The following is a 20454-nucleotide window of genomic DNA, read 5'->3' on the forward strand; positions in this document are numbered from 1 at the left end:
AAATGTTATTTTCCTTTATTTTTTTAAAAAGAAGAGGTGCAGTTTTTGAAGCAAAAGCATAAGCTATTTTTAGTTTTAAAGACGGCAGAGTCCAGTTGCTTTTTTTGGCTAGTTATGCTGGTGCATTGCTACGTATCAGGAGTTGGATAGAGATGCATTCAGTTGGATTTTCTAGTTCCAAAGGTGCAGAACCTTCTCATCAGTAGAAAACATATTTCTCTGTCTTTCACCTCAATATTGAGGTTGTTCTTGAACTGCATTGTCCAGCTACCACACAGCGGGTGTGACAGGTGGCTGAGCAGAGTTGGCTGCTTTGATTGAATGAATTCCATTTGATGCCCTATTAAGGTTCACAGAATCTCAGTCCCTGCTGGACTTTTTCAGATGCTGACTCAGAACTAAGGAGGAAGTGTGGCCAGTTGCATGCAGTACGAAAAGTTACATGGGAAAGGCCATTGGTTGTCTTGGAAGTGCAGACCAAATAAACAATAGAACGCAAGAGGCAGGTTTAAACAGTAAGACATACCTAGTTATGTTGCTTTGGCATTGTACTGTATGGACCTGAGAAAAAATGCTTTGGCCGTTTGGAGATCAGTAGGTTAGTAACATGAGCAGACAGCCAATTTACGAGTGGAACTGCATGGGAGAATTATAAATAAATATGCTGCTCCAACAACTAAGGGAGACACTTTTTTTTTTGCAAACCCAAAAGAGACTGGAGGATGGCAGGGAGGGGTTGAGGAAAAGAAAAGCAAGATGGTTAAATAAAAGGGGTGGGGGCAAAGAAACAAAAATCAGAACTAAAACCCAAAAGTTTAGAAACCCAAAGCTTCAGGCGCAGCTAAACCGCCACAAATCCCCCAACCAAATTTCTGTTGTTTATTTCCGGGTTCCCAGCTGCATATGACACACCAGAAAACCCCTTTATTGGCAAACTGCTAGACCATCTCCTGGAAACTTGTGGTAGGTTGCCAGTGCCGACAGGAAACGTGGTCCAGGTGAAGGAGCGCTCTGGGTAAGCTCAGAAGCTTGTCTCTCTCGCCAACAGGAGTTGGTTCAATAAAAAAAAATATTCGCTCACTCACCTGGTCTGGCCCCTTCTAGGGGCTCTCAAACGTCATTGCACTGCGACCCTCTTCTGAGGATAAAAATTACTGCCTGATCCCAGGGAACCAAAGCCCCATTGCCCTGGTGGGGGCCTGTAACCTGATCTCCATCACCCAGGGCTGAAGCCAAAGCCTGGGCCCCACTGCCTGCGGCTGAAGCTTTCAAACTTTGGCTCCAGGCTCCCGGCTCCCGGCCGCAGCAAGTCTAGCGCCAGTCCTGGTGACCCCGTTAAAAAACAGGATTGCAACCCACTTTGGGGTCCCAACCCAGTTTGAGAACCCTTGGACTAGACGGTTTTAGGGAAACATGATACTTGTAGGAGTGCTTCCAGTTAAATGGATTCCAGAAATCACAAACCACAGGAACCTGAAGGGGATGCATCCTTGTATTCCTTGGTATTGCAATGAAGGGTTTTGCCTGACACTCTAACAAGCACTGCTGCTGTTCTCCTACCTTCACAGCCACTTTCTCAAATTTGCACTGGCAAAAAAACCCATCATCTTGTAAGAAGAATTAGTGCTTGGGGGATGGATTAGCTGGAACACTGCAGTTTGCTAGGCAGCCATGTGCTTGCTACAAAGTATTCTGGCTGAGAAACCCATAGGAGCAACTTTTGTGGAAAACTTTTTCTGTGAGAGAGGGTGTCAAATCTTTAAAACGATGGGTGAAATCTTGGCCTCATTAAAGTGAATGGCAAAACTACAATTTCCAGGATCTCACCCCAAGTATTTATGTTAAGGCTCCCTACAAGGCTCAGCTTTAAGGGTGGGACTGTCAAAGTTCCCGAAAGATGTACAAGCACAAGTGCCACTGAAAATCAATGGGTCCTGTGCGCCTAACTCCCTTAGGCACTTATGAGAATCCCAGCCTAGCTGAATAAGATTATCTTCCACTGAAGTAAAACTGTGTTTTTGTTTTTACTTTTTGCTGCCTAAAAAACTTCAGTAGTTTGTTGGTTGGTTTGTTTTTAAACAGGGAAAGGTTTATTTACCCTGCTACTCTCAGGCCAAGAGCTGAACTGCACATTGCATCACGGTTCGGAAGACAGTAGATCACAGGCATTGCTGCTTGTGGGATCTGTGTGAGATCAGAACCAGTGGAAGGAGGGAAGTAACCCCATGGTTTTTCCACAGCCAAACATCTGAGCAGCACATTCTAAACATGTTCAATTGTTAGAATTGATGTTATTTCCCTGATGGATGTTTGGGGGGTTTTAAATTTTCCATGTATGGATTGAGATCATGTCTCCATCCAGCATCCTGTCATCTGTTACTTTATCTTTAGTGAGATGTAATTAGTAGACTACTGTATCATGCCATGTCTGAGTACATTTGACAGGTTTCTTTGAGTACTTTGTCATCTCAGCTATTGCTTCAGCATCACATAATCACTAGTCCAAAGAGCAAAGGTGAACATTTAGCATCTTTGTGAGCCATACACAATTACAGATTAATACCAGATTTTCTTTTATACACAAGAGAGAGAGAATATATGGAGTCACCATTTATTGCAAAAAAAAATTTCAGAATCTATCATATAGACATGCTGGCATTAGGCATTAATGCTGGGTAATGCACAGTAGGAGTACTTGATGACTGAAGACAAGTATACTAGCTGTCATGAGTTGTAGTTCTCTTAAAAATGTATATCTTAAACCATGTGCAGATCTGTAGCCATGTTGGTCTCAGGATATTAGAGAGACAAGGTGGGTGAGGTAATAGCTTTTATTAGACCAAATTCTGCTGGTGAGAGAAACATGCTTTCGAGCTTACACGGACTCGCCTCACCCACCTTGTTTCTCTGTTGAGGGAGTTAGTCATTGCAGAATGAGAAGTAACGTATTGGGAAGCAGTTTTGAAAACCGATACCAGGTCCTTGTGTATGATTCAATGTTCAATGGGTAGCTAGTGTGTGAAGCACTTGGGCGATGACACAATGTCATTCTGAGTTGCTTGGAGGGTACAGTCCATTGCAACAGTCAAGCTTAGAGGCCACAAATGTGTGGCTCAGCAAGGCCGAGTCATGATTCAAAGGATCTTAAGTGCTGTTGCTAGGTACCGATGGAGGATGGCTTTTCTGGCAGTTGCAGGCATTTAAGGTTCCAGTAGTAGTGAGAAATCTAGAAAGTCCCTGGCATGTAACAATTCCAGCTGATGCATCCAGCTATTAGGATTTTATTCACTAAAACTGTACACAATGTAATCCTTGTAAAGCTGGAGTTTGTAATTTATCAATGACTCATACACAAGAACTACCAGTAGCGCCAGGAGTATTGCATTGCTTTTTAATTGTTTGTCATTGTCTTTGTCTCCTACAAATAATGCTGAAGAGACAGAATCTCCCTTTGACGTCAGCTCTGCTCTTCTATTGATGTCCTATTGGCAGGTACAGGAACAGAAGAACAGTACTACCATTAACACCCGAGAGGAGAACATTTTTCTTCTTCATATATTTAACATATCTTGTAGCAAGTAACCTGAAGCTCCAATACTATAAAGAATACTCCAATAATGAGATCACTCTGGTAAATTGCTGATAACAGTATAAAAGCACCAGACTCAGTTAATAGCAATCACATCTCCTGGGTAGAAGATTGTTGATTCTAGTCCCATATAAGCACTTGGGCTCACCGACAGAGATGACACTACTGCTGTACTGTTAAGGGTGTTGCTCCATTGATGAGAGATCCCTCTATCCATAAGGTCAGGGGAAGCCGAAAAAACCCAGGACACTTACAGAAAGACAGAGATTATTGGTCTCTTACTTACACTGCTGCAAATCTAAATATCTCAGCTGCAGCCAGAGGACTAAAACCATAATCAATCTACTAAAGAAAGCAAAATCAGGCCCAGTATATCCAACCACCTGTGCATTGCTCATCCCTGTAATACATGAATCCCTGCTGACAGGTTTATACATGTAATCCAGGGGTGGCCAACCTGTGGCTCCGGACCCACGTGCGGCTCTTCAGAAGTTAATATGCGGCTCCTTGGATAGGCACCGACTCCGGGGCTGGAGCTACAGGCGCCAACTTTCCAATGTGCCAGGGGGTGCTCACTACTCAACTCCTGGTTCTGCCACTGGCTCTGCCCCCCGCCACTCCTTCCCACCCCCTCCCCTAAGCCTGCCGTGCCCTCACTCCCCGCACACTTCCCCCCAGAGCCTCCTGCATGCCATGAAACAGCTGATCAGGAGGTGTGGGGAGGGAGGGGAGGCGCTGATTGGCAGGGCTGCCAATGGGTGGGAGGTGCTGGGAGCGGTGTGCGGGGAGCTGATGGGGGCTGCTGATGTATTACTGTGGCTCTTTGACAATGTACATTGATAAATTCTGGCTCCTTCTCAGGCTCAGGTTGGCCACCCCGATAGACTCACTTCACCACCAGTATCTAATTGAAAACCCTGTAATGTGTTTTGCGTGATTTGTGTCACAAATGTGATATCAGTTCAAATCTCTGAGCAGGTGGCTTTTTAAGATTCAGTTCTGCTTTTATCATATTTACAACTAGAGATGTATTGAAATTGGACTGATTTTGCCCGTGAGCTCCCTCATCTTCTGTTATTGGCGGCCAACCCCATTTTCGGTCCTTGGCCAATTTTCTAACGCAGCCCCATGTCTCAGAACATTTTCTCTGCTTCAAAAGGAAATCTGGCCATAGCCAAATGGAAGTAATTACAAAATAGTTTTCATGATGACTGGCTGAACTTTCCTCTCTTGACATTAGCATAATACATTGTTAGTACTGGGTATAACGTAGTATGTAGTTGTACATGCAGATATTGTTTGTAGCAGAGATATAGGACTGTGGTACTGAGCTTTAATGATCATCGTGTTGAAGGAGTTTCCATTCTGCTGTACTATCCAGATTCATATCAAAATCCTCTTTCTCCTGCTCTCTTGAAAGCTCTAAGAACACCTGAAAGGTGAAAGTTAAAGGAAGGGTCTAATTAATTCCCGGGATTGGAAACAAAGAGCTCAAATAATTTTGTTTTAGATTGAGATCTATTTATCCAACAATCCAAAAGGCAGATTTGACACAAAAAGATGTTGCAGTGAAGAGAGAGACATGGCACAGAAATTGTTTCTGTACTCTAACGCAAGAAGATGTGAGCTATCAGAGGATAACAGAATTATTTCAAGTGGGGAAGAAAAACCATCACAGGACCAAATTCTAACATCAGTTACAACTGAGCAAACTCACTGATAACCATTGTTTTGAGTGCTTGTACATTGGTGTCATTTGCACCTGAATAGAAATTCCATATCAAATCATAAGGCATTGCAATAATTATTGTTCTGTGTTTCTGACAGGTACACAGCATACACCTCAGTGCTGAGATGACAACCTTTATACAACTTACTGATCACTCTCATTTAGGAGGCAGTGTTCCTAGTGCACAGAGCACTGGATAGGGACTCAAAAGTCCTGGGTTCAATTTGTGGCCCTGCTACTGGTTTGCTGGGTGACCTTGGGCAAATCATCTCATTGCTCTGTGCCTCAGTTTCCCCATCTGTAAATTGAGAATAATGATGCTGGCCTGCTTTGTAAAACACCTTGGAATGTCCTGATGAAAAGTGCAGTGTCAGCTCTAGGGATCATTATTACTTGGACTGATCCCCACGCTGACATTCTTTAGAATATGTTAGTTACCAGGTTAAATATGTTCATTTTTACACATTGTATTTTCTTGCTACTGTCTGTGAAATATTACAAACGGCACACTGTACCTGTTCCAAAGTGGACTGGGAAAGGCTGTATTCCTCCAGGTCGAAGGTACGTTTAGCTGGACAGAAATGAACACATATTAGAAATCTCCCCCAAACATATTTAATGACTTTAATCAATGATTCTTCAAGTGTGGTGAGTCCTTTTTGTTGAGTTCTCCTCAGGCCTAACCCTAGAGAGGTGCAGAGAACACCTCTGTGCAAGCAACTGTCTAGAAGTGCTCCCAATAGCCTGAAGACACCCGTGTTGCAGAGACACCATCTCTGGCTGTATGGAACAATGGATGGGGACAGCTGCTTCCCTTTTTGGCCAGTCATGACATTTTAGAGCATCAACAGGACCAGAACCTCAGCTCAATATAAAGTGCCTTAGCTCCATAGACTTTCATGCAGCTAGGCCTATTTACACCCACAGAGGATCTGGCCCAAGCTTTTTTGACAGAAAAATATATAGATTAAAATGCGGTTGTATTACAGAGATTCCAGCATTTGACAACACCCCTCTTACCTGCCTCCAAATTAAAAAAGGCCTGGGACAGAGACTGTACATTTTCCATTGGTATCTTATAGACCATCAAAGAGGAATACCTGAGAGAAGAAATGTGCAGAAGGTGACCAGAATGTTTAAGCAATGATTGGATCACAATCTATATGTACATGCATAGAGAGAAGATTTCGGATGGCAAACGGCTCTTTAATCTAGCAGACAAAAGCATAACAGTGGTGCTGGAACAATTTGTATAGTGAGGGTGCTGAGAGTCATTGAATCAAACTGTGAACCCTGTATATAACAGAAACCACTTCAAGCCAGGGTGTGCGGCAGCATCCCCGGCACCCCTAGTTCCAGCACCTATGATAACACATTCCGGTGGTTGAAAGGTGAAGCTAGACAATTCAAAGTAGAAATAAGGTGCATACTTGTGGTGAAGAGGGTAATTAACCACTGGAAAAAACTTACCTAGTGATGCCATGGATTCGTCCTCTCTTGAAATCGTTAAATCAAGACTGGATGTTTTTCTAAAAGTTATGCTCTAGTTCAGCCAGAAGTTACAAGATTGATGTAGGAATCAGTGGTTGGAATTCTATGTCCTGTGTTATGCAGGAGATCAGACTAAGGGATTGTCAACACTAGCCGCCAGATCGGTGGGCAGCGATTGATCCAGCGGGGGTTGATTTATCGCATCTAGTATAGATGCGATAAATTGACCGCTGAGTGCTCTCCCGTCGACTCCAGTACTCCACCAGAACAAGAAGCACAAGCAGAGTCGACAGGACAGCATCAGCTGTCGACTTACCTCAGTGAAGACACCGCGATAAGTAGATCTAAGTACGTAGCTGAAGTTGCGTATTTTAGATCAACCCCGCACGGTAGTGTAGACAAGTCCTAAGTCAATGGGAGTTTTGCTAATGACTTCAAAGGATCCAGGATTCCACTCTAGATGATCATAATGGTTCTTTCTGATCTTAAAATAGATAACTATAGGAAATGGGGTTCTCTCTTGTGAACACACATAGCAGTCATCAGCCTTCCTATTCAGCTTGTATGGCATATGCCTTTCCTTTACTCTTCATCTGCTTTTGCCATTCAGATTGTTAACTCTCTGGAGTTGGGACTGCATGTTGCAATTTTAATTAATTAATAATTGGAGATATACCAATCTCCTAGAATTGGAAGGGACCTCAAAAGGTCATCAAGTCCAGCCCCCTGCCTTCACTAGCAGGACAAATTACTGATTTTGCCCCAGATCCCTAAATGGCCACCTTGAGGATTGAACTCACAACCCTGGGTTTAGCAGGCCAGTGCTCAAACCACTGAGCTATCCCTCCTCCCCAGTATAGCAGCTAATACATTAGGCTGTTAACGCAACATAATACAAATAATTTGTGGGTGATTATGCATACAAGAGAAGTGGGAGTATTGAAAGCACGTGTCCACTCATGGTAAAATTACTTTGTCATGGAACTTGTATCCTTATTCAAATTAATATGAGTGGATTCAGAAGAGAAATATTAGGAAGCCAGGTTATTTTTGCATTGGAGTCACAGAGGAAGACTCTAAATGATTTTAAAAGGGTCCCACTAAGAGAAAGAAGGTTGGTTCCCTGGAAAGTTCATCTTTTGTATTTTACTAGTATGGAATGTCCAACCCCCAAATGGGATATTTAGAAAAAAGTTAAAACAATGGACCTCAGCCTGGAAAATATTCCCAATCAAACTGATCAAAATTGTTTGTAGAACAATTTCTAAATGTCCCTTTTCAAAACGTTAACAATCTTCTTTTGAAAGTTCATGTGTTGTCCAGCTTTCAGTATAGGATTCCCTCTCCCTCCATCAGTGACCCAAGACGTATGTTCCATCACAAGGTGTGCATACTGAATTGGACATACTAACTTCATTACTGTTTCCTCTGGCCCTGATGATAATTAACACTCATCCTTTTTAATAATCTTCCTGGGCCTATTGCTGTAACCAATTGCCACTCTTCGAAGCCATATTCTGGACTGGTGAGCAGGAGGTGTTGTAGATGGGCTCGGCTGGTGTCCTACCCTCTCCAGCCTATCATCCCCTGGCTTTGTGGATGCTGAGATTCATACACCTCACACACAAACTCAGATCTCTAAGTTAGCCCACTGTTGTGCCGATTACATCCAAATTCAAACAGCATCCAAGCCCACTAAGTAACCCCTGCAGCATAGAAGCATTTGCATTGTCAATAAGGCTTCAGCATTCTTTTAAGTTACCGTTCCTGACGTGCTGCAAGTGGGAAGATTCGTGTAATCTCTGCATGGATGAGATCAACTTGTTCTGGGTCCTTCACTTTAATTTCCAGCAAGTAACCTTTGCCAAACTTGCTTTTCAGGTACTGAATGGAGCCAATACAGCTGCAGAGGAGAGAAGCACAAAGTGGATCACTCATCAATGGTTCTCACGACTCTCTTTTAGTAATTGCAACCACATGATGTGAAGAAAGTGGTTGAATTCATTAGTTTTTCTATTAGCTCTCTAGGGGAAGGATTGATATTAGCTCAGATTCTTCCTAAGTCTATCCATCTTCCAAGGCAGGACATTTACTTTGTGTTCAAGCAACAGTATTCCTTGGAAGGAGCAGTATCTCTTGGCAAAATAAACTGGCAATGTGCAAGTACTTAACCATGGCTTTGTGACTGAATTTTGCCAATATATATTTAATGTTGGTCCCTGTATTTTGTTTTTATCCAAAGCTGTATTAATTTTTGACACTTATAGTCCTCTAACGTATCGGCTGCTACTTACTGGAGCTTCCCAGACACCATGATGGCCACTCGGTCACACAGTGCCTCAGCCTCCTTCATGTAATGGGTTGTCAAGATGACTCCTTGTTTCTTATTTTTCAATGCAGCACGAACAGCTGTCCTGCAACCAAAAAAATACATTTGATTTGCAACGTACAACTCCTGTGAGTATTTTCTTGCACTGCTGCTCTGACTTCCAGAAAAGGCAAAGACATGTAACTTTCCTCCTACAACTGAAGGAGGAACTAATAAGGTAACCAAAATAGCAGAACTTGCATGATCACTGAACCTTTAACGTTCAAGGCCATTGGGGTGGAGAGCTAGGGATGACTGGCAGAGAGGAAAGACTGGCGGGGGAGTGAGGAGGAAGGACACAGTCAAAGAAGAGAAGGAAGGTTAGAAACATAATTGCGGCTTGAGGGTAGCTGAGAAAGCAAAGAGACCGAGGCTGGTCTGGTCTATTTTGTGCTTAGAAAATGATCACTGATATTTTCAGAGTGATCACTGGTAAATCAGGTGGGAGTCCAGGTGGGGAAAGGGTAGGAGGTCACACTAACAAGGAGCCCAAACCTTTAGAACTGAAGTGCCCCTTGTTGGGTTTGCTCATCCCCCGACAAGTAATGATCTGCTACAGTGCATGGATTCAAACAACAACCAAAAGGTCCCTATGATTTGTTCTGAAAGCAAGGGCCCTTTGGATTTCAGACTATTTTATGAGTGTGAATCAGGGAGAGGGATCTAGGAGTAACTAAGTCTGGACTGAAAATTCAGACCATCTCTCCTGCTTCCACAGGGCTGGATTCTGTCAGAAGACTTTCGTTCAGTTGCATGGCTCACTAAGAGCTCAGGCAGCACTGCAAAACCTGACTGCCGGGAATACAAAGGTTGCCCTGCTCCAAATCCTCCCAGGGCACATAACACACCCAACATGCCCCCCAAAACTACATGCTGCTTGCTGCGCAGGCAGCACCCTGTAACGAGTGTAGTAGGCGGTCCTCTCCTCTGCTGTGCTGGGAACCTCCATGGGGTCTTCTCCTTCCCGGAGCCTCAAAAGCTCTTCCCTCTCACCAATAGCAGTTGGCCCAATCAAAGATATTACCTCCCCCACCTTGTCTCTCTAACAAGCCCAAGGAGCACTCGAACAGCAGGTTTCCATGCTGCCTTCCGGACAGTTAGCTGCACTCACCACACATGATGTTGCCCCATGGGGTCCATTCCAGTTGACAGTTCGTCCAAAAGCATCAGCGTTGGCTTGCCCAGCATGCTCAGTGCAAAACACACCTGATGGGGGAGACCACAAAGTCAGAGGCGTTTACCTTCGCAGCTTGCACTGATCTCATTGGTAGTAACTGCCTTTCACTCAGCACGGTCATAGCTAGAACGGCTCAGGTGGCTTAGTGGGGGCAGCCCCTTTTGTATAATGTGCCATACACTTTGAGGGACTGTCAACATATGGTGAGTGTAACTGGTATGAAGACAACAAGCTTTGACTGAATTTGCAGGGAATGGGCAGGTCAGGCATGTCACCCATGACATCTTCACCATCTACTCAGGCTTCTCCAGTGATTCTGACACTGCACAGTGACCCACAATCTGCTAAAGAAACAATATGTAACATTTCTTTCTCCTTTTCCAAGATGCTCCAGAGATCATTGTGAATTCACTCCTCTTCACACCCCTGGTCTTTGGAGAACTTCAGATCCAGATTCGAACTGCATGAATGATCCCTCTCTCTCTCTCTACTGGGCTGACCCAAAACCTCAACCTCAAACACCCCTGAACTCTAGAGAAGTTCGGATCCAGAGTTTTAGGCTCAGGTCCATCTTTAATTAGGAATCCAGAGCAGGGATGCACCAACTATAGAGCAATGCACACAAATACAACTGGAGGCAGCTCGGTCCTTTTCACTTGCCATTCCAAAATAAAGAATGATTGAGAGGGATCTTCCTGGAATGGTTCATCCCCTTCTCTAGACACTACTGAGCCATCCTTGTCAGGGTTGATTTATCCCTGCCTTATAGATAGGGTTGCTACCTGTCCAGGTTTTCCCAGGATCGTCCCTTTTCTGAGATAGCCGTGCTGGGAAATCTGTACACACCACCAGCTGTCCCGTTTTATAGGCTCAGGATCATTCCAGATGCCACAGTTTTTTGTACCTCTGAGATGGCAACTCTACTTACAGAAAGTGCAAAATATTTGCCTTTTGTGTACTCTAGACAGCACCCAATAGCACTGGCTTAATACCCACAAAGCCAAAAGCATTTGCAGGGAAAAAGATCCCCAAACTTCCTGAAAAGACAACTTGAATTCTTCCTTCTGAACCCTTCAGGGAGGGTCCAGGTAGAAACTCTAACTAAGAAGTGATGGGTTTTAGAACATACAACACAGGAGAGAACTAAATCAATACCTTTCTGCTTATTCCTGCCGGTAGTTTCTTGGCTGGTTTTTGAAGATGCTCCTGAAGTTTCAGAGCATTCACTACCCTGGTGGGGAGAAAAAGAGAAACGAACCGATCAGTCATCTCTCTCCCTACAGAGCCACTTGAGGGGAGACCTGCTCCTTCTTGGCCTTGAACCCCTCTGTCTGTTATATCATAATCATTTCTACAGCCACCCTTGTGATCTCACAAAGCATCACTCCATCCTCCCGCTCTCTGCCCAATCTTATCCAGCAACAATGACATTCTTAGTCACCCATTTAGCCACTTCTCTCACACGTGCCTTTCTACAAAGCTCTCTATGTATGGAACTCCTCCCCTCAACCCTCCAGACTAGTCAGTAAAAGCCATCGGTCCTCCTTCAAATCCCTTCCTGAGACCTCAGCCATGATGCTTGTGTGAAATTGTCAGCTGATAATAAATGGCTTCTCTTATTTACTTTTTAGCATGTTTATTTATTAAAATGTAATTGGCTCAAAACCCACCCACAGCTATCCTTCCTCCTGTGTCCCCTATTTGTCACAGATGCTGGGTGTGTCTTGGAAATTAAAATACATGCTGTGTGTACCCTACAACACTAGCAAGCCCTGGTCCTGGGGCTCCTGGACCCTCCTAAGTACAAATAATAACAACAACAAACTGATACTAGTTACTAACAAAAACAACCACCTTCCTGATTTTTCACTATGAAATTTCCAAACCTTAACATTCTAAAATGTGAAACCCCCTGAAATTCCTATTTTCCTGTACAGTCATTAGAAAACCTCTCCGTTTTTTGCTAAGTACAAACATATTTTTGCCATTTTCCACACTAGTCGTTCCCATTCCAGTGGCCAAAAGACAAGTGACCAGGCAAACTCCAGCTTTCACAGCTGGGCCCTATGTGCCCAATGAAATGCCTTACAGGGATTTTTTAAACGTTCCCTGCTCTCATCTCATTTAACCTGAGCAAGGAGGGAAAGAGCTCCACATTTTCTGCTATTTCATAGATACACAAATGTGAAAGAAGCTGGACCAGAAACAGCTTTGGACAACATGGGCGCAGAGGTCGCTAAAGGTGATTAAACACAATGTGCATCCCTCCACACCCCCATGGAGGCTGGAATCATTTTATTTCTGTACCGTTTGATAGTAACAGCAGCATCTTCTTTCCTCATCCCTTTCACAGCAGCATAAACCTCCAGATGTTCCTGAACAGTAAGATTTGGCCAGAGAGGGTTCTCCTGAGGGCAGTACCCTAGAAAGTCGGTTGTGTCTTCTTCTGGCTGAGAAGCAGCTGCAGCTGCCCCCTTCATCACCACCTGCACAAACAATCAGTTTATTCTGGGCTCAGAGATACCAGTGTTTCTTCACACCGTTTACAAACTCTTCTTCATAATGGAATCTGCAGACCTCACCAAGGGCCCAGCTGAGGGCTCTTCAGGTTTCAGCTCTGATATGGCCCCACTACTTTAGCACAGTCACAAACAGGGGAAGGGAGACAGGGAAAACAGGTAAAATGCAGTCTCCTTTTTGTAATGCTCTGGGGAAGGAGGAAAGGAATGGGGCTATAAGATTAGGGGTAAGCTAATAGGAAGGAATTATTTACAATGTTCATGAAAGGGACCTCAAGAGGTCATCTAATCCAGTTCCCTGCACTCATGGCAGTATTAAATATTATCTAGACCATCCCTGACAGGTGTTTGTCCAACCTGCTCTTAAAAATCTCCAACGATGGAGATTCCACAACCTCCCTAGACAATGTATTCCAGTGCTTAACCACCCTGACAGTCAGGAAGTTTTTCCTAATGTCCAACCTAAACCTCCCTTGTTGCAATTTTAGCCCATTGCTTCTTGTCCTGTCCTCAGAGGTTAAGGAGAACAAATTTTCTCCCTCCTCCTTGTAACAACCTTTTATGTACTTAAACTGTTATGTCTCCTCTCAGTCTTCTCTTCTCCAGACTAAATGAACCCAAATTTTCAATTGTCCTTCATAGGTCATGTTTTCTAGACCTTTAATCATTTTTGTTGGTCTTCTCTGGACTTTCTCCAATTTGTCCACATCTTTCCTGAAATGTGGTGCCCAGAACTGGACACAATACTCCAGTTGAGGCCTAACCAGCACAGAGTAGAGCTGAAAAATTACTTCTCATGTCTTGCTTACAACATTCTTGCTAATACATCCCTGAAAGATATTTGCTTTTTTTGCAACAGTGTTAGATTGCTGACTCAGATTGTACTGTATTAGCAGGTCCAAGATGTGGACAAATTGGAGAAAGTCCAGAGAAGAGCAACAAAAATGATTAAACACGAATGAACACATCTCAGAACTGTAGCAATTAGGCTGCAGCACCCAAATCCAACAAGTCAAGCTTTTCCCTCTGTGTAAGACAATGTTTGGAAACTAAGGCTGCACGACTTTGATGTCATTATTGCAAACGTATTGTAGTTTATTGTAAGTTTTGAACTCTTAGGGTGAGATCCTAGCCCAGTTGGGTATATGTACCTTGCATCTGGGAGCGAGCTTCCCAATTTAACAATAGCCGTGTAGATGTTATTTTGATGTTGCGACTCAGGCTGGAACTCGGGCAACCTCCCGGCTTCTTTTAGTGGTCTAGCTTGAGTCCCGCAAGCATGAGTTTGTGGGCGTGGGCTGGGAGGCTCGCTTCTAGATGCAGTGTAGATATACCCATTGAAGTCAATAGATATCCTCCCATTGATTTCAATAGGACCGGGATATAATCCTGGAGTTTTCAGCTTTCAGTTAGCATTCAGAATAGACAATGCTCCTTCTCCTCTTTCCCAGGTTTCTCCTACCTGTCCAGCAGTTAGGGACGTGTCTCCAATGATCACCTTTAGAGTTGTGCTTTTGCCAGCCCCATTGGGTCCAAGTAGCCCGAAAACCTCACCTAGAATAAAATGGACAGATGAGTACCATCTACTGGAACTGCTAGCAACTGTGCATCACTACAAGAGAGAGGGAATAGAACCAGGGAAATCTGACATTTTTGCAAAGAATTGCAGCTGTTTTTCTCTACAGGACTAGTGTCTCATGCAAATGTTTTGGAATACAGTGCAGAAGGCTTTTATGTTTCCTGAAACTGATACACTTGATGGTTTGCCATTTGTGCTGGTGATACAAATATGTACTCAAATCTCTGAACTGGTGATGAGAGAGAGAAGCATTCCTGAGTCACTGATTTAAATTCCACCTCAGTTAGTAGTAGTCTGGAGAAGTCTACAAAATTTAAAAGATTCACCAGCACAAATGAAATCAGAATATGGCCTCCAGTATTGAGGTGTCTATATCACAAAATCAGCCATTACTATTTACATAAATATTGGCAATCTTAACAGAGAGATGGAGAGAAAGGCCAGAGATTACACACCCATCTAATTCCATAGATTAGGTTTGAGAAAAATTAGCCAGGTAACGTGAGGACACTTGCAAGAAGCCTCTACCCAAAATTTCTTGATTTGTTGTGCTTGGTGCCTCTGATAAATAGAAGACTCCAGTGATGTTAATCCAGTAACTTTCCCAAGCTCTAAATATTCTATTAAACAAAATGCAGAACATTGTTTTTCAAACCTCTAGTAATATACTTGTTTGTTCTGACCTTTTTGAACGCAAAAGGAGACATTTCTTGCGGCAACTTTCTTCCTTTTCTTAAAAATGGAGCTGACCTTCTTGTCTTTGTATTCCTTGCGTAGACTGTTGACGGTAAGGATTGGTCGCTATGGAACAAAAGCAAACCACCATCACTTTGATAAAAAATATGGATGTAGCAGATATGGCCCAAGCTGAGATCTGAATGAAAGATGATCAAGAAAACTGTTCCTTAGAACTCATTTGATATCACAAACCCTCCTCATTTCCTTCCTCTGCTGACATATGTAGACTTGTGGATTTATTAAGCACAATTTGAGAACCAGCTATCTATTGCTCAACACCCAGCTCTGAAAATGCACATGGTAAGAAAAAGTTGGGTGTTTCTGAGGCTTCTGTGGTTGGTGGCCTTGTTACTGAAAAATCACTTATGGACATCACTTGTGACTACAGCCATTTGGGAATTTTCTGCTGGAATGATTTTCTGGCAGAAATGCAATTTTTTTCTTGGGAAGGGATCCCTTTTTCCAGACAGCGCTGCTTGTGACTATGGCTGGTTGAAAATTTTCCATCTAAACTTCTTTTTGACGGCAAATTGGGCTTTCCAATTAATTAAAACTTTCATAGAAAGTGTCTGATTTCCTTGAATATTTTCACTTTTTCATTGGAAAACTGGAAACCAAACAATTTTTGGTTTTTGGATGAAAACTGTTGTTTGACCAAAAAAATCCGCAAATAATCCCATTTCCTGACTAGCTCTGCTTGTGACACCGAGAGCCTGGTAAGTGTTTTCCAGTGTCGAGAGGCAGCTTGAGGCACTGCCCGGGCTCTGCCAATTCACAGGCTGACTTGCTCTTCCGATCTGGCAGTGGGATGGAGCCACCATCTCTTCTCCCTGCCAGTGACGTCAGCCAGAGGAAAATAGCTAATACGTGAGAAACTCTCTTGAGCTTGTGTTTTTCCCCATGACCAGGAGGTATCTTTGCGTAAAAAGTCTTGAGTAAGATTAAGCAGCTCCCTTGTGCTCTGGCTCTAGGGGGAAGACAAGGAAGACTAGCATAGCATAAGCACAAAGCAGAAATGGATGATTTTACTGCAAAATGAAATATATAAAGAGCTAGCATTTAACTGCACTGTGCCTTTGGTGGATCAGAATGAAGGCCTGGTGAAGATTAATCAGATTTAAAGTCAGGCTAATTGCTATGCATTATGCTGTAGTTACAGCAACATCAGCAAATGTTTTATTACAGAAGTCTGCAAAATTTAAAAGAGCCACCAGCATAAATGAAATCAGAATGTGGCCCCCAGTATTCAGGTGTCTATATCACAAAGCCAATCATTACTATTTGCTTTAATATTGGCAATCTTAATAGAGAGATGGAGGAGCGCCAGAGATTAAACCCCCATCTCATTCCATAGGTCAGGTTTGATAGAAATTGGCAGGTTAATGTGGGGAGATGTGCAGTATGCCTCTACCCAACTAATGTATTGTCATTATTTAGGTTGGACATTAGGAAAAACTTCCTACATATCAGGGTAGTTAAGCACTGGAACAAACTGCCTAGGGAGGCCGTGGAATCTCTGTCATTGGAGGTTTTAAAGAATAGGTTAGACAAACACCTGTTATTACACAGTCCTGTCTTAGGCACCGGGGACTGGACTAGATGACCTATTGAGGTCCCTACCAGTCCTACATTTCGATGTTTCTATGATTTCATGTTGGATGCACATTCTCCTTATTCATTTTTACCTCTTCCTGGTTCTGACAGGTCATCACGCTCCCGGCTTTCATTCTTTCAGCTTGAACATCTTCATCTTCCTCTTCAGACTCTTCAGGGTTTTGGCGGAAGATCTCTTTCCTTGGAGAAATTCTACAGAGAAAAGAAACCAAACTCAGTGTCCTTGAAGCATATGATACAGAGGCAGATTTCCACATGTAACTCCTGTGTCATGAACACCTGATCTATTCAGCCTGAAGCTCAATTCAATTTGTAAAGATTCTGTTTTGCACAGACCTGAAGATTGGATCCTCTCTCATAGTTTTTCTTCCATATTTCCACTCCAGACATCGCAGAATGAAAATCAAAATAATACAGTGCAGGTACGGCTGGAAAACAAGCAAAAGACAATGGATGAAATGCCTGAATCCATTGATGTCAATGGCGAAACTCTGATTTACTTCAGTGGAGCCAGGGATTTCACCCAAATACTTCTTTAAAATTTCAGATTTTAGCATCCTGTGTGAAGATAAACGGAGTGCAAAAAAAGACAGAGGCATGGCCTAGCGATCAGAACACGGGACAGAGCAGGAACAACCCAGATCTAATACTGGCTCTGACATTGACTCTGATGTCTTGCCAGAGAAAGCGAGGATGGATTATAGCTCAGTGGTTAAGGCACTCACTTGGGAGGTAAAATCAGTTCTACCAAGGTAGCAAGGATAGGGAAATGGAGATAGTGGTGGGAAGAAGGAAGGAGGAGGATGCTATGTTTTTTGTTCAACATCTTTATTAATGATCTGGATGATGGGATGGATTGCACCCTCAGCAAGTTCGCAGATGACACTAAACTGGGGGTGGAGGTAGATATGCTGGAGGGTAGGGATAGAGTCCAGAATGACCTGGACAAATTGGAGGATTGGGCCAAAAGAAATCTGACGAGGTTCAACAAGGACAAGTGCAGAGTCCTGCACTTAGGATGGAAGAATCCCATGCAACGCTACAGGCTGGAGACTGACTGTCTCTGCAGAAAAGGACCTGGGGATGACAGTGGATGAGAAGCTGGATGAGAGTCAGCAGTGTGCCCTTGTTGCCAAGAAGGCTAACGGCATACTTGGCTGCATCGAGGGAAGTGATTATTCCCCTCTATTCGGCACTGGTGAGGCCACATCTGGAGTACTGCGTCCAGTTTTGGGCTCCCCACTACAGAAAGGATGTGGACAAATTGGAGAGAGTCCAGCGGAGGGCAACGAAAATGATCAGGGGGCTGGGGCACATGACTTACGAGGAGAAGCTGAGGGAACTGGGCTTGTTTAGTCTGCAGAAGAGAAGAGTGAGGTGGGATTTGATAGCAGCCTTCAACTACCTGAAGGGGGGTTCCAACGAGAATGGATCTTGGCTGTTCTTAGTGGTGGCAGATGACAGAACAAGGAGCAATGGCCTCAAGTTGCGGGGGTAGGGGGTGGGGGAGAGGTCTAGGTTGGATATTAGGAAAAACTATTTCACTAGGAGGGTGGTGAAGCACCGGAATGGGTTACCTAGGGAGGTGGTGGAATCTCCAGCCTTGGAGGTTTTTAAGGCCAGGCTGGGATGATTTATTTGGTCTTGGCCCTGTTTGGAGCAGGGGGTTGGACTAGATGATCTCCTGAGGTCTCTTCCAACCCTAACCTTCTATGATTCTATGATGCAGGAGTGTGGGGAGAGCCTTCAGAGAGTGGCAGATGCACAAGGGTACTCACATGCCCACACGAAAAATGCTGTGAAGGACAGTAACACTTGTACTATCCCCCTCAGGTAGCTGGAATGGATGGCCCCTCCTTACCAGTGAGATGTTAAGCCCTCTCAATTCCCCCTGAAGTCAATGCGGGGGGTTGAAAGGGCTCAGCACATCACAGGACTGGGCAGAGCATCTTTTCTTTTCTTTTTTAAAATCTCAGAGCAGCAGTGTGAGAAATTTTCTGCAATGAAATTCCATTCAGCAAGAGGTGGGGGTTGAAAACAGGAAAACTTCACATCATCTTAGAAATGGAAATTGGTTCTTACTGCCAGGCTAGCTAGCAAGTGTAATCTGCTCATTTCTTCATCTTCTTCCCAGGGGGCAAATGCATGTTCTGATGACACCTGCATAAGGATAAAACAATGTATAGATTAGGAACAGCAACATTTTCCAGTGTAGAGTAAAAGTGAAAACCTACAGCCTTTGAACGTAAGATAAGATTGAATGTATCCCTCTGTGTTTAAACACACATTAGCTCACCGCAATGCTTATGGCATTGTTAGAGAGAGTGTATGGGACCTTCCTAGACCTCTGTTTCAAAGGGGCTTTACAGTTTATCATTTGGCTGCACAATTACTTGGCACTTCATTGGTTTGGCATGATTGGACTCAGTCCTATAACTCAATGAGAGATTGAGGTGATGCATCCCTGAACCTCCCCACTTCCACCACATCCTCCATCTTCTCTTCCATCTTAACCCCTCTTGTTTCCCGTTTTCCTCCCATCACTGTTATGTTCTCCCTCCCACATCCATCTCCTACCTTTTCTTACCCCCACTAGACCCTCATCCTACCTTCCACTGCTTCTTTGCCTTCTTTTTCTTGCATCCTGCAACCCTTCCCCAAGCCTTGTTTTTCCCTTCATCCCCACCATTTGCTGCCATCACCTCCATCCGCTCTGCCAGTCTCTTCACCTCTAACTTCACCCCATCCCCCGTTTACCCTCTCTCCCCTCATCTCTCTGGAATGCTCACCATCAAGAGGCCCTTTACCTCCCTCCATCTCTGTCTGCAGCTGCCCTCTCTGATGGTGGCACTCTTCCCACAGGCCTTGCCCAGCGTCATCTCCAAAGGACCATCATCGAGCCACTAGATTTCTCCTCTCCTGCCATTTTCAACCCTTCTCCAATCTCACTTCTCCTCCTGCCTCATTCTTCTCCACGCAGATGTGACCTACTGCCTCCCTGACTCCTCCCCATCCACCTTCCTCTTCCACATTGATTTCTGTCTCTCTCCTTCCTCTCATTACAGTCCCTCACATACTCTACTTCCATATTGACCCCTTGGAAAACAACCTGTGCAGCTACTTAGCCAGCTGCCTCCTTGCCTTTATCTCCTTGTTTCCTCTGCACCAGACCTTCACCAGTCCACTACAGTCATTGGCATAGGGCTTACATTTGGGGAGAGTGCTCATAGATACAAAATACCACCACAGAGCCAATTCCAAAGACAGGCTGAGCACCTGCAAATTCCCACTGCAGTCCAGGGGAATTAAAGATGCTCAGCATGGCTTAGGATTTGGCCTGCATATTTGGTTCCATCTTCCCAGTGAATAGCTGCAGTGCTGCATCCATTATATGCTGTTTGGATCAATATTTCGTCATGCGGGTAGTTTTCTGTAGATGCAAAGTGTCATTTCATCATGCAGTAGAGTTGGGAATTTTGGTAACTATTATTGGTAGGAATCATGACACTGGTGTGAAATTTTAACCCAAGGTATCAGGTCATGGTACATATTTAGCAAGACTGCACTTGGCAGTGTGCTACAAACAACTCATCCAACCTCCTTGGGGTTATTTTTAGGTTTGGTTTCAACTTTTTCAAATTAAAACTAAA

At 43.9% G+C, this 20454-nt stretch overlaps 1 protein-coding gene across 1 annotated transcript in view; it reads right to left on the bottom strand.

The window, feature by feature from the left end:
* Window positions 1-4350: 4350 nt before the first annotated feature.
* LOC120383139 overlaps window positions 4351-20454 on the bottom strand; it is a 124498-nt gene continuing 108394 nt past the window's right edge. Inside the window, exons 66-78 of the mRNA XM_039500760.1 lie at window positions 18887-18964; window positions 17141-17232; window positions 16876-16996; window positions 15136-15253; window positions 14336-14427; window positions 12662-12840; window positions 11510-11585; window positions 10289-10383; window positions 9104-9223; window positions 8572-8712; window positions 6339-6418; window positions 5834-5889; window positions 4351-5021 (exon numbers count right to left, since the gene is read on the bottom strand). Coding sequence (XP_039356694.1) covers window positions 4923-5021; window positions 5834-5889; window positions 6339-6418; window positions 8572-8712; window positions 9104-9223; window positions 10289-10383; window positions 11510-11585; window positions 12662-12840; window positions 14336-14427; window positions 15136-15253; window positions 16876-16996; window positions 17141-17232; window positions 18887-18964 — 1347 coding nt within the window. The 3' untranslated portion in view covers window positions 4351-4922. The remainder of the gene's footprint in view (window positions 5022-5833; window positions 5890-6338; window positions 6419-8571; window positions 8713-9103; window positions 9224-10288; window positions 10384-11509; window positions 11586-12661; window positions 12841-14335; window positions 14428-15135; window positions 15254-16875; window positions 16997-17140; window positions 17233-18886; window positions 18965-20454) is intronic.

This window comes from Mauremys reevesii, linkage group 15 (genome assembly GCF_016161935.1).
Source record: "Mauremys reevesii isolate NIE-2019 linkage group 15, ASM1616193v1, whole genome shotgun sequence".
NCBI classification, from domain to species: Eukaryota; Metazoa; Chordata; order Testudines; family Geoemydidae; genus Mauremys; species Mauremys reevesii.